General features: G+C 41.1%; 1 protein-coding gene across 2 annotated transcripts; it reads left to right on the plus strand.

The window, feature by feature from the left end:
* Nucleotides 1–2598: 2598 nt before the first annotated feature.
* On the plus strand, nt 2599–12260 carry LOC106602173 (uncharacterized). Of its 2 annotated transcripts, none has more exons than XM_014194649.3 (4): nt 2599–3167; nt 3493–3629; nt 5652–5867; nt 10307–12260. In XM_014194649.3, exons 1-4 carry the CDS (start codon nt 2870–2872, stop codon nt 11528–11530), a joined length of 1875 nt encoding a protein of 624 aa, XP_014050124.2. In that variant the 5' UTR covers nt 2599–2869; the 3' UTR covers nt 11531–12260. The 2 variants fall into 2 exon arrangements, with proteins under 2 accessions (XP_014050124.2, XP_014050125.1); XM_014194650.3 differs by having other exon boundaries at nt 2606–3167; nt 5649–5867.
* The last annotated feature ends 812 nt before the right edge of the window (nt 12261–13072 follow it).

A 13072-nucleotide genomic window follows, 5' to 3' on the forward strand; every position in this document is an offset into this window, starting at 1 on the left:
GACAAATCTAAGGGTAGAGCTCGAAAATTCAAGCCCCTTGTGTGCTGCAATAGAGTTACATTAGAAGTGCCCATCCAAGAAGGCTCAAGGTCATTGGCCACAGATAATATGACATCAAATCACATTATATGTACAGTAGCTTTGATTGGACTGATCATGTCAACATCTTACTTTCACAATCTTAGCTGGCAGTCATCATCATGAATCAAGTCAACAATCTACTGGCAAATCCTTTTTAATCCTTGTCAAATGAAGAGCAATAATGAAGACAAATTAGAGATAGAATGTATCGGCCATTGGACACAAACATTACACAACAAGTTGGAAATCGCAAATTCAACAATTAGTGGTTTGGAAGGGATCAGTGGCTAACTGCAAGGATTACAAAGCAATCACTAGCCTGCTATTCAGTGGAGTGGGTGTGTGGTCCCAATTTTCGGTTTAAGGTTGTCTTTTCCAAATTTAAAATGATAAACATTCCGTATTGGCCATGCTGTCAATCCAGCATCATTTATGCTGCGCTCAAAACAACTTAACTCAGAACTGGAAAATCTGACTTCAGTGAGTTCAAGACAACTGAGAACTCAAGCTCCGACTGGGAAATACGTTTTGAAAGGTCATCTAAATCGGAATTGTAAATCAGGAACTCAGGTCTCTTTCTAGAGCTACGACCTGAAGATCACTGACGTCATCATGATTCAACCTTGTTTTTTTTCTTCGAGTTCCCAGTTGTCTTGAAGCACCATCAATCCAGAGAATGCCCGACTTTGATGACAAAATTTGCCCACGAAGGACCGCCACACCACCTTCCTGTTCAAGTGAGCACAGCACAACAAGGTTAGTCCAAAAATAACTTGCATTTTACATTTTAGTCATTTAGCAGACGCTCTTATCCAGCGCGACTTACAGTATTGAATGCATACATTTCATTTCATGCATTTTTTTTGTGTATGCTACTACATAAAATATATAATATGACAGAGAGATATGTATACTGTAGCTAAGAAAGTAATTCTAAGTGTATGTTGTGTAGGAAGCCGTTAGTAGCCCATGTGCTTCACCCTAATAATGTGGTCTATTTTCCCCTCTTAATTTCACCTACTGTTCTGACTTGGTGGTGCACATGTAGCCTATAACCTGTTTTAGAGAAATGTAATCATCGGATATTGTAAGAGCTTTCATTATCTACTTATATGCCCCCTTTATTTATCCTACGGTTCTGACTTGGTGCACAGGGAGAACACTGTAACAACGGCCCATGTTCTGAATTCTGTCGCTATACATTTCAAATGTGCTGAACAAATAGTTGACCACGTCCGTCCCAGCTCGCTTATTATTGTCTTAATCGAAATTACGGATTTCCTCTTTAAAAAACAAGCTGAAATGGCTGACTTGCTTAAACAAATGTGGTTTCTACTGACAATTGAGATGTACAAACTAGGGCATTAGGGGACGACAAGCAGATAAAAGGCAGTAAATGAGGCTAGATTAACTGTTTCGCTGCCAGACAAGGCTCTGCTGATAGCCAAGTGTAGCAGTGGTAAGGTGTTGGGACTCTGCTGTTGGGACAGCTTTATGTAGGCCCTAACAATTTGTGGGCCCCGTTTGTCATCGTTATAGTGCAATTAATGTATTGTTTAGTGTTGTGTTGAGTAGTGGCTTTGCTGGCATGCACCCCCAATTTTTGGGGGGTTTGCCCAACCAAGATTTACATGCTAAAATCGCCATTGGGTTCAAGTTGCCAGATTTCAATGGACTGTCCACCCGAAACAACTTTTCATCCCCAACTGTTACTCTCTGCCAGGTTCCCTGAAGAAGGAAGCAAGCCACCTTCGCGAATTTCAACAGAGACCCGAAAGGCATTAAAAATCAGCCGCAACAGCTAAGGTCTCGCTCGCCCAAGAGGCAGCTCCGGTGCAGCCACTGCTCCAAGCACTTCTCCCACAGCCAACAACTGAAGATGCATGAGAGGGTGCACACTGGAGGGAAACCGTTTCAATGTGTCTACTGCGGGAAGTGCTACAAACAGTCAACACTCTCCTAGGTACAGATCTAGGATCAGATTCCTCTCCCCAATCCTAACCTTAACTATTAGTGAAAGAAAAATCAAAAACGGACCCAAGTTCAGCTTCTATGGGCAACTTCACACTACTCCACCTGGTGCAATGATTGACAAGGCCAGGAGTTTTTTCTGTGATCAGACCAGTGAAAAACTCCTGGCCATAGTTTAAGAGGAATGACTCCACACTTCTGGGGTTTTCATATGAAAACTGGGTCCATGTGTTTTTGACAGTTTGATTGGTTTCCACATTTAACGCTACCCTCTGTGTGTAGTGGTTGTGTATTTAGATCAACTAGCTGGATGCTTGGTCCAGAGTGGATTGATAATGTCTGAGTTATTACAGGTGAAAATTCTAAACATCCTTATGAATTTATATTGTTGCAGTGGTGAACCAAAGTACAGTAATTAAGAATTAAAATGTCCCTTTGCCTCTCAACAAGATATATTTACTGTTTACTATTTATAATAGAAATACCACAAATAGTGTAATGCTTTATTTATTTTTTAAATCATGGAATATTGTTTACACCAAACATCATGTTTATAATAGCTACAACATTGTTGTGGTGGAGCACTCCTGTACAGTAGGTGGCGCATATGTTTACATGAAAGTGATGATGAGGAATAGGAAAAATAACCTCAACAGTAAGCTAACGTTACAAACAAAGCTAGCTAGCTATCGATGTTAAGTTTCTGATATTATTGTATTTGTTTGAATAGCTTGCTAGATAACTGTATGTCGTCATAATATATAAAACATAAAGACTGTTTTCATATTGAAAAAGGGGACAAAAGCGTCGGGGGACAATGTCGGGTTCCGTGGTCGAGTTCCAGGCGCAGATAGCCTCAATCATGGAGGTGCTAGCCAACGCTGCTGTAACCGAAATCTGCAAAGTTGTTGACGATGGCTATGCGATTGTACACCTGAAGATGACCCAAAGCCACAAGGAGAACGAATTTCTCCGGAGGAAAATGAAACTGATGGAACTTCAGATCTCGAGGTTTCGATCTGAGAGAACAAAGTTTTCAGATGGGTCCGTCCACAATCGCTTCCATGGAATACGCCTGCTAAACAGACACAACAATCGAGAGACGGCAACGACAGGTTGGTGATGATGATGAATTTGACAGTGCACATAGACTAAATTACATGAATCTTCAATTGATCCAATCCATCAATTGTGTTTTACAAAGTTCAAAGCAAGTATAATACATCCATGATTTATGTAATGTCAGAACAGTTAGGGCCCAGCAGTATTGTTGACATTCCATATATGACGTATCATGCTGACTTTGTAGTGTCAACACAGCTAGGATCCTTCTAGCTCTATTGACACATAACATACGTCAATAAAGGTATTTTGTTTGCTTTGTTCTTTGTAAAACACCATTGATTGATGGGGTCAAACGAACTTCCCCTTTATTTCCAGGACCTACTTGGCAAAGCAGAAACAGACTTTCCAACAGGAGTTTTGGGAACAGCAGCATACCAAGAGACAGACAGCCCATAGACGTGGACCAAGAGGATGTCTCTCCATCAAAGCATATGGATGCTACAAGTGATGAGGTACAGTTGAAGTCGGAAGTTTACATACACTTATGTTGGAGTCATTAAAACTCGTTTTTCAACCACTCCACAAGTTTCTTGTTAACAAATTATAGTTTGGCAAGTCGGTTAGGACGTCTATTTTGTGCATGACAAGTAATTTTTCCAACAATTGTTTACAGACAGATTATTTCACTTATAATTCACTGTATCACAATTCCAGTGGGCCAGAAGTTTACATACAATAAGTTGACTGTGCCTTTAAACAGCATGGAAAATTCCAGAAAATGATGTCATGGCTTTAGAAGCTTCTGATAGGCTATTTGACATCATTTGAGTCAATTGGAGGTGTACCTGTTGATGTATTTCAAGGGCTACCTTCAAACTCAGTGCCTCTTTGCTTGACATCAATGGAAAATCAAAAGAAATCAGCCAAGACCTCAGAAAACAAATTGTAGACCTCCACAAGTCTGGTTCATCCTTGGGAGCAATTTCCAAATGCCTGAAGGTTCCACGTTCATCTGTACAAACAATAGTATGCAAGTATGAACACCATGGGACCATGCAGCCGTCATACCACTCAGGAAGGAGACACGTTCTGTCTCCTAGAATGAACATACTTTGGTGCGAAAAGTGCAAATCAATCACAGAACAGCAAAGGACCTTGTGAAGATGCTGGAGGAAACAGGCACAAAAGTATCTATATCCATAGTAAAATGAGTCCTATATCGACATAACCTGAAAGGCCGCTCAGGAAGAAAGAAGCCACTGCTCCAAAACCGCCATAAAAAGCCAGACTACGGTTTGCAACTGCACATGGGGACAAAGATCGTACTTTTTGGAGAAATGTCCTCGGGTCTGATGTAACAAAAATAGAACTGTTTGGCCATAATGACCATTGTTATGTTTGGAGGAAAAATGGGGATGCTTGCAAGCCAAAGAACACCATCCCAACTGTGAAGCAAGGGGGTGGCAACATCATGTTGTGGGTGTGCTTTGCTGCAGGAGGGACTGGTGCTCTTCACAAAATAGATGGCTTCAAGAGGAAAGAAAATTATGTGGATATATTGAAGCAACATCTCAAGACATCAGTCAGGAAGTTAAAGCTTGGTTGCAAATAGGTCTTCCAAATGGACAATGACCCCAAGCATACTTCCAAAGTTGTGGCAAAATGGCCTAAGGAAATCAAAGTCAAGGTATTGAAGTGGCCATCACAAAGCCCTGACCTCTATCTTATTGAAAATGTGTGGGCAGAACTGAAAAAGCGTGTGCGAGCAAGGAGGCCTACAAACCTGACTGTTACACCAGCTCTGTCAGGAGGAATGGGCCAATATTCACCCAACTTATTGTGGGAAGCTTGTGGAAGGCTACCCGAAATGTTTGACCCAAGTTCAATTATTTTAAAGGCAATGCTACCAAATAGTAATTGAGTGTATGTAAACTTCTGACCCACTGGGAATGTTATGAAAGAAATAAAAGCTGAAATAAATAATTCTCTCTACTATTATTCTGACATTTCACATTCTTAAAATTAAGTGGTGATCCTAAGTGACCTAAAACAGGGATTTTTTACTAGGATTAAATGTCAGGATTTGTGAAATTGAGTTTAAATGTATTTGTCTAAGGTGTATGTAAACTTCCGAACTTAACTGTAAGTCCCAATTTTTACAGACGATTTCAAACTGTCTGTTTTAGTCTCGCACACCAGACACTTCCACCTGGGGATGAGGTTATGTCTGTATAGACGAGTTTGTCAGCACATTATAACCAGTGGTGTAGTGGTAAAAAAATAGGTGGGTAAACTCTTATCGCCTATACTTTCCCTATACTTTCAATGCATTTTTGCGCCAAAGGTTTGTAAAGGCATGTGTAAAATACAGAAGGTGGCGTTTACCCTCTACTACACCACTGATTATAACACAATAACAAAAAGGCAACTACTATGAATTTCACTAAATCCCATGTCATGCCCATATCTCCATTCAGTAGATAGTGTATTCTCTGTCTCACTCACTCATCTCTCCCACTTAACCCCATCAGCAGTCAGCAGAGACAGAGGAAGGGGAACCACACCTGCTCATCATCAAGGTGGAGGGAGAAGCAGATGACCAGGACTCTAGGATCAGCCACCCAGTTAGAACAGTGGAGGGCAGCAGAGAGCTAACCACCCAACCGGCTGCAGCCACCACAGAGGACCCCGCCTTCCAGCCCAGTGGCCCCAGAGGCAACAACAACTACTACAACAACACTGTTATGGAGGTCAGTGGATTTGACACCGTCCTCCTCCAGTCAGGAACAGGGACTGTGAACCAGGGACCCCAGCAACACACAGGATTTGAACCTAGAGCAGAGAGACAGAGTCTGGACACAAAGTGTGACATGAATAGGGACCTCAATCTCCTTAAAGCATCAGCATGCTTCAGTTCAGCTGGTGCCTAGCCGAACCGAACGAGTGTTCTTGCATACTCCCTTAAAAGACCTTCTCTTAAAAAACAAGAAAAAGGCGGCAATTGTACTGTTTGTCCATTTTGAAACACTGTAGCCACTTCCTCAAAATGGTTCGAATTAATCTAAGATAACTCAAGAAATCTGTCATACATTTTTATGTTTTTGCGGAAGAGATCTTAGTCACGCAATTTGACATCTAACTAAGATGTTTGGGGCATTGGTTTTCAATGAAAAATTTGCATGAAAACAAGTCGTCTCTCTTGAATGACAACAATTACTTTATTCTAAGAATCCGTACTGTTGACCAATCGCCAACGAAGGGGCGTAGTCTTCTGCTCTGAACTTCAGCATGCCTCCAGAAAAAAATATTCTGTGCCCGAACAGCTGAAAAAAACCTCACGGAAGTCCAAAATGATCAAAATTGTCACATAATGTCGTCATAATATATGCACGAACTCTACCGAACTGTTTTCGACTGGGAAGCATGCAGACGCCTTAAGAGATTCTTTAAATACAGCCACCCATCTTGACACAGGAAATGTAGGTGAGGCCAACAAAACTAGTTTTTAAGCCTCCATAGACACTCTGAAATACCAGGAAGAGGAGCTCAACAACCAGCTCATACCTCACTTCCTGTCAGCCATTTTAGACCAAGCTCCACAACTTCCTCTCACTCAAGAAATCTTGCCACAGATATTAGACCTGGCAATGTAGAACGACCGTATGGTTGCCCGAGCTGCCATAAGAAGTTTGTCCACGAGAGTAACTTGCGGCGGCACGCGGTCGGTCATCCACACCAGAAAGCGATCATTCTCCTGCACCTTGTGTGAGAAGAGCTTTGTGTGCGCCAGCCATCTACAAATGCACCAGAACGTCCACACTGGGGAGAAGCCCTTCAGTTGTGCACAGTGCGGGCGCAGGTTCTCCCACTCCAGCAATCTGAATAGACATCAGAAGCTTCATCATTGAGAACTGACACAGATAGGGCCGTGACTGTCTAGGAATTTTGGATGACGGTAATTGGTTATAACTGTTTGAATTGCAGAAGACGCACATTTTCTGCTCAGCTCCTGACTTGTTTCAGCAAGGAGCAACAAAGTTTCATCACGTTGGAGAGTCCATGTTTCAGCAGAAACCATAGAGATCCTATTAAATTACTATGTCGTAAACACTCAGTTCTAGAATGGAGTGAGAATGGCAGCCATTGTGGTCAGGGAGAAATCCAATCCGGTCTAATTGGAACTAGTGGCAGTAGAGGCAGAGGTGATGCATTTCCTGCTTTTACTTATGAATTATAAAAGTACGGCATGTGATATCAGAAATATGATTGTTATCCTTAAATATTGTCATGTAATTATAAATACAGTTTATACAGGTTTTATACACTTTGTTTAAATATCCTCTAAAATATATATAAACAGACCATACATGTCTCACTGTTTGTTTTCTTGGAAAGCTGTGAATGTTGTAATATGATACGATATCAGTACTTATTGCATTTACAACTTATATAAGACCTATCATCAACTGATTTCAGCCAATGTATGGCTGTGGATTGACTGCACTGTTTGTATGGAATGTTGGCATATTGGCAGTTAATTTGAACAATTATTGGATATCATTATACTTAATCTGTCTGGCTAGCTAATGAATTTGCTGTGCAGTTAATCTTCAAAATCATTGTTTTACACAACATCTTATCGCAGCACACTGGCTGCCCATGGTTGACCAACTCCCTGACCGAAATGGCTGACCTTTTATACTGTTATAAGACCTTTCATGTCCATTTGTGTATTCTAATTCCATGGCAGAAACGCACTCAACCACACAAATACCCGGCCTTCCCGTTTTCAGTCAGCTGTTTGTTCCCCCCAAAAAATACCATAATTGTATACAGTACCTGTCAAAAGTTTGGACAGTCCTACTCATTCAAGGGTTTTTCTTTGTTTTTACTATTTTCTACATTGTAGAATAATAATGTAGACATCAAAACTATGAAATAACACACATGGAATCATGTAGTAATCAAAGTGTTAAACAAATCAAAATCTATTTTATATTTGAGATTTTTCAAAGTAGCCACCTTTTGCCTTGATGACAGCTGTGCAGACTTGGAATTCTCTCAAACTGCTTCACCTGGAAGCTTTTCCAACAGTCTTGAAGGAGTTCCCACATATGCTGAGCACTTGTTGGCTGATTTCCATTCACTCTGCAGTCCAACTCATCCCAAACCATCTTAATTGGGTTGAGGTCGGGTGATTGTGGGGGCCAGGTCATCTGATACAGCACCCCATCACTCTCCTTCTTGGTCAAATGGCCCTTACACAGCCTGGAGGAGTGTTGGGTCATTGTTCTGTTGAAAAACCAATGATAGTCCCACTAAGCGCAAGCCAGATGGGATGGCGTATACCTGCAGAATGCTATGGTAGCCATGCTGGTTAAGTGTGCCTTGAATTCGAAATAAATCACAGACTGTCACCAGCAAAGCACCATCACACCTCCTCCATGCTTCACGGTGGGAACCACACATGCAGAGATTTGGACTCATCAGACCAAAGGACAGATTTCCACCGGTCTAATGTCCATTGCTCATGTTTCTTGGTCCAAACAAGTCTCTTCTTATTATTGATGTCCTTTAGTAGTGGTTTCTTTGCAGCAATTTGACCATGAAGGCCTGATTCACGCAGTCTCCTCTGAACAGTTGATGTTGAGATGTGTCTGTTACTTGAATTCTGTGAAGTATTTATTTGGGCTGCAATTTCTGAGGCTGGTAACTCTAATGAACTTATCCTCTGCAGAAGAGGTAACTCTGGGTCTTCCTTTCCTGTGGCGGTCCTCTTGAGAGACAGTTTCATCATAGCGCTTGATGGTTTTTCCACTGCACTTGAAGAAACTTTCAAAGTTGTTAATATTTTCCTGATTGACTGACCTTCATGTCTTAAAGTAATGATGGACTTTTCATTTCTCTTTGCTTATTTGAGCTGTTCTTGCCATAATGTGGACTTGGCCTTTTACCAAATCGGGCTATCTTCTATATACCACTGAAACGCATTATGGAAAGAAATTCCACAAATGTACTTTTAACAAGGCCCACCTGTCAATTGAAATGCATTCCAGGTGACTACCTCATGAAGCTGGTTGAGAGAATGCCAAGAGTGTGCAAAGCTGGCTACTTTTGATAAATATCAATTCTCAAATATGTTTTGATTTGTAAAAAAAAAAAAGAAAGTTACACATGATTCCATAGGTGTTATTTCATAGTGTTGATGTCTTCACTATTATTCTACAATGTAGAAAATAGTAAAAAATAAAGAAAAACCCGTGAATGAGTATGTGTGTCAACTTTTGACTGGTACTGTATAAAAACGGTTATGACCGTCTTCATCCATAACCATCGGTTACAGGGTTATACGGTAATTGTGCCAGCCCTAGACACAGAAGCAAGAGATTCCTATGGGGGAAAAACAATGGATTAGCTTTATGTCAGTTAGGTTATAGCAATACGCTATTTTTATTATTTGTTTTGTATTTACTTTATTTATTTTTTTAACAGTTCATCATTGGGAAGGGCTCGTAGTAAGCATTTCAAGGTAAAGTCTTCACCCGTTGTATTCGACGCATGTGACAAATAAGAATGCTTTGACAGTCCTGCCTACTTCCTGGATCATGTCCCTCGCTGTTTTTGAATGGGGATTCAAGAGTATATAATCAAATTCATGAAAACGCGTTCATTTAAGATATATCTCAAGTTGTAAACTGTGTGGTTTGAGTTCTGAATGCTGATTGGCTGACAGCCTTGGTATATCAGACCGTATACCACGGGTATGACAAAACATATTTATTTTTACTGCTCTAATTATGTTGGTAACTTATAATAGCAATAAGGCACCTCAGGGGTTTGTGATATATGGCCAATATACCATGGCTAAGGGCTGTGTCCAGGCACTCTGTGTTGCGTCGTGGTAAGAGCAGCCATTAGCTGTGGTATATTGGCCACATACCACACCCCCTTAGGGCTTATTGCTTAATTATATTTGTATTAGTGGATTAATTTACTTCTAGCCAATGTATTTTATGAAGGTTTAAGCAAAATACAAAAGGTGGAGTTTACCCTCCAGTACTCCACAGATTATAACACAATAACAAGTCAACTACTATGAGTTTCACAAAATCCCATGTCATGTCCATATCTCCATTCAGTAGATAGTGTATGCTCTGTCTCACTCATCTCTCCCACTTAACCCCATCAGCAGTCAGCAGAGACAGAGGAAGGGGAACCAGACCTGCTCATCATCAAGGATGAGGGGGAAGCTGATGACCAGGACTCTAGGATCAGCCACCCAGCCAGAACAGTGGAGGGCAGCAGAGAGCTAACCACCCAACTGGCTGCAGCCACCACAGAGGACCCTGCCATTCAGTCCAGTGTCCCCAGAGGCTACAACAACACCGCTATGGAGGTCAGTGGATCTGACGCCATCCTCCTCCAGTCAGAAACAGGGACTGTGAACCAGGGATCCCAGCAGCACACAGGATTTGAACCCAAAGCAGAGAGACCGAGTCTGGACACAAAGTGTGACATGAACAGGGGCCTCAATCTCCTAAGAGATTCTTTAAACCAGGTGTGGAGAGAGGTAGTAGCGACTGATGATGGCGCCTCTGCTGCTCACACTAAAGTAATGGACCTAGGGAGTGGCCCAGAAACACAGACTAGCTCAGACATAGAAATGAGAAGTGTAGGGTTAGAAAACCACAGGTTTTCCCCCAAGTCGTTCCATTCCTCATCAGAACATGTGATAGTGATTGACTCTGTATCCAGTGGGCAACAGGTAGATAGAGATTTCGAGTGGGGTCAGGTGGGTACAGCTATTACACAGATCAATGGGACTGGAAATAAGCAGGGAGTGGGAGGGTTTAACAGAAATGCACCAATGATTCGCCCCGTTCACCCCGATTCAATGAGAGACAACACAACGCTATTGGTTTCACCCAGCTTCCGGCCCTCAGAGATAAATACAGGCATGCATCTTGGCACAGGAAATGCAGGTGAGGCCAACAAAGCTAGTTGGTGTTCGTTGGCAAGCCTCCATAGACACTCTGAAATACCAGGAATAAGAGTTCAACAACCAGCTCATGCCTCACTTCCTGACGGCTATTTTAGACCAAGCGCCACAACTTTCTCTCACTCCAGTAATTTCGCCACACACTTTAGACCTGGCACTGTAGAACGACCGTATGGTTGCCCGAGTTGCCATAAAAAGTTTCTCCACGAGAGCGAGTTATGCCATCACATGATCATCCACACCAGAAAGCGAGCGTTCGCCTGCACATTGTGTGAGAAGAGCTTTGTGTCCCCCAGCAAGCTCCAAGTGCACCAGAACGTCCACACTGGGGAGAAGCCCTTCAGTTGTGCACAGTGCTGCCGCAGGTTCTCCCACTCCAGCAATCTGAATAGACATCAGAAGCTTCATCATTGATAGCTGATACAGAAGCAAGAGATTCCTATGGAAAAAAAGCAATGGATTAGCATTTTGTCAGTTAGGTTATAGCAACACGCTATGAAAGGCCTGCCTACTTCCTGGATCATGTACCTTGCCTTTTTTTTAATGGGATTCAAGAGTAAATAATCAAATTCATGAAAACGCTGTCATTTGATATACAGTTGGGTCCAAAAGTATTTGGACAGTGACACATTTTGTTGTTGTTTTGGCTCTGTACTCCAGCACTTTGGTCATATTTAGGATTTTTATGCTGAAAACTCTCACTCATCATTATTCACGATTCATTCATGATTATCTGTAATCATGGTAGCATCCATATTAATGTGGAAGTGTTTAGAAACACATTCTATTCTTATTTACAATAAAAGTGACTCCAAAATGACAATACATTATGTACCATTCACAGCTTCTACCCTCAAGCCATTAGGCTGCTAAACAGTTAATCAAACGGCTACCCAGACGATTTGCATTGACACCCTTTTTTACACTGCTGCTACTCACTGTTTATCTATGCATAGTCACTTTACCCCTAACTACATGTACATACTACCTAGACTAACCTGTACCCCCGCACATTACTCTGTGCCTGTACCCCCCCTGTATATAGCATCATTATTGTTATTTTGTTACTTTTTTTCTTACTTTTATTTATTTATTTTGTGCAAATATTTTCTTATTTTAAAATAAATTCTGCATTGTTGGTTAAGGGCTTGTCAGTAAGCATTTCACTGTAATGTCTACTACACCTGTTGTATTCGGCGCATGTGACAAATAACATTTTATTTGATTTCTATTGGGTACAAAATAATCTGAAACACAACCAAAACAAACTGCAAATGCATCCAACAAGTAGAGTTACAAGCTTGATGAAGGTAAGAATATCGCACAAATATGATCAATGCTTCATTCGATAGGTTGTCTTCTATCTTGACATTGTCAAGTATTGAAATCTGACACGAATCCCAGACTTTTTTTGCGATCAAAAAGTCGTATTTCTCTTAATCTCTTAATTTCCAGTGTAGTGAGAGCAGCTTTATCGCAATGGTAAATCATACCGGTCAAATTTCTACCTTTCTTGAATGGCAATAGCTCCTATACACATGAAAACGCATGACCCCTGGTATCGATGGAACATCGCTCACACAAAAACAATATACCATTCTAAATGTTTTAATCTTTCCTGTAACGTTTACAGTCTGTAATTTAACCTCATAGTCATTGTATCATTTCAAATTCAAAGTGGTGGAGTACAGAGCCAAAAGAACAACAACAAATGTTCACTGTCCAAATACTTTTGGATATCACTATAAGCAGGCAACGGTGTGTGAATCATGTTGGACATATTGGAATCAGAATAAAATAGATTTACACCAAAACAGTCTTTATGGGCGTAAGTGTTTTACATAATTCAGAAAAAAATGATCTAATTTACTTAATTCATACATTAACCACCATCAAATGATATTATTGCAGCCATATTGGATTTTGGACACCATATTGGATTTGAGGCCAAATCTA

The sequence above is a fragment of the Salmo salar genome, chromosome 04, assembly GCF_965601325.2.
Source record: "Salmo salar chromosome 04, fSalSal1, whole genome shotgun sequence".
NCBI classification, from domain to species: domain Eukaryota; kingdom Metazoa; phylum Chordata; class Actinopteri; order Salmoniformes; family Salmonidae; genus Salmo; species Salmo salar.

Coding starts and splice junctions, on each gene's coding strand:
- LOC106602173 (XM_014194650.3), top strand. CDS start 2,870: ATGTCGGGTTCCGTGGTCGAGTTCCAGGCGCAGATAGCCTCAATCATG. Junction 3,168..3,492: donor TCGAGAGACGGCAACGACAG/GTTGGTGATGAT, acceptor CTTTATTTCCAG/GACCTACTTGGCAAAGCAGA. Junction 3,630..5,648: donor TGGATGCTACAAGTGATGAG/GTACAGTTGAAG, acceptor TAACCCCATCAG/CAGTCAGCAGAGACAGAGGA.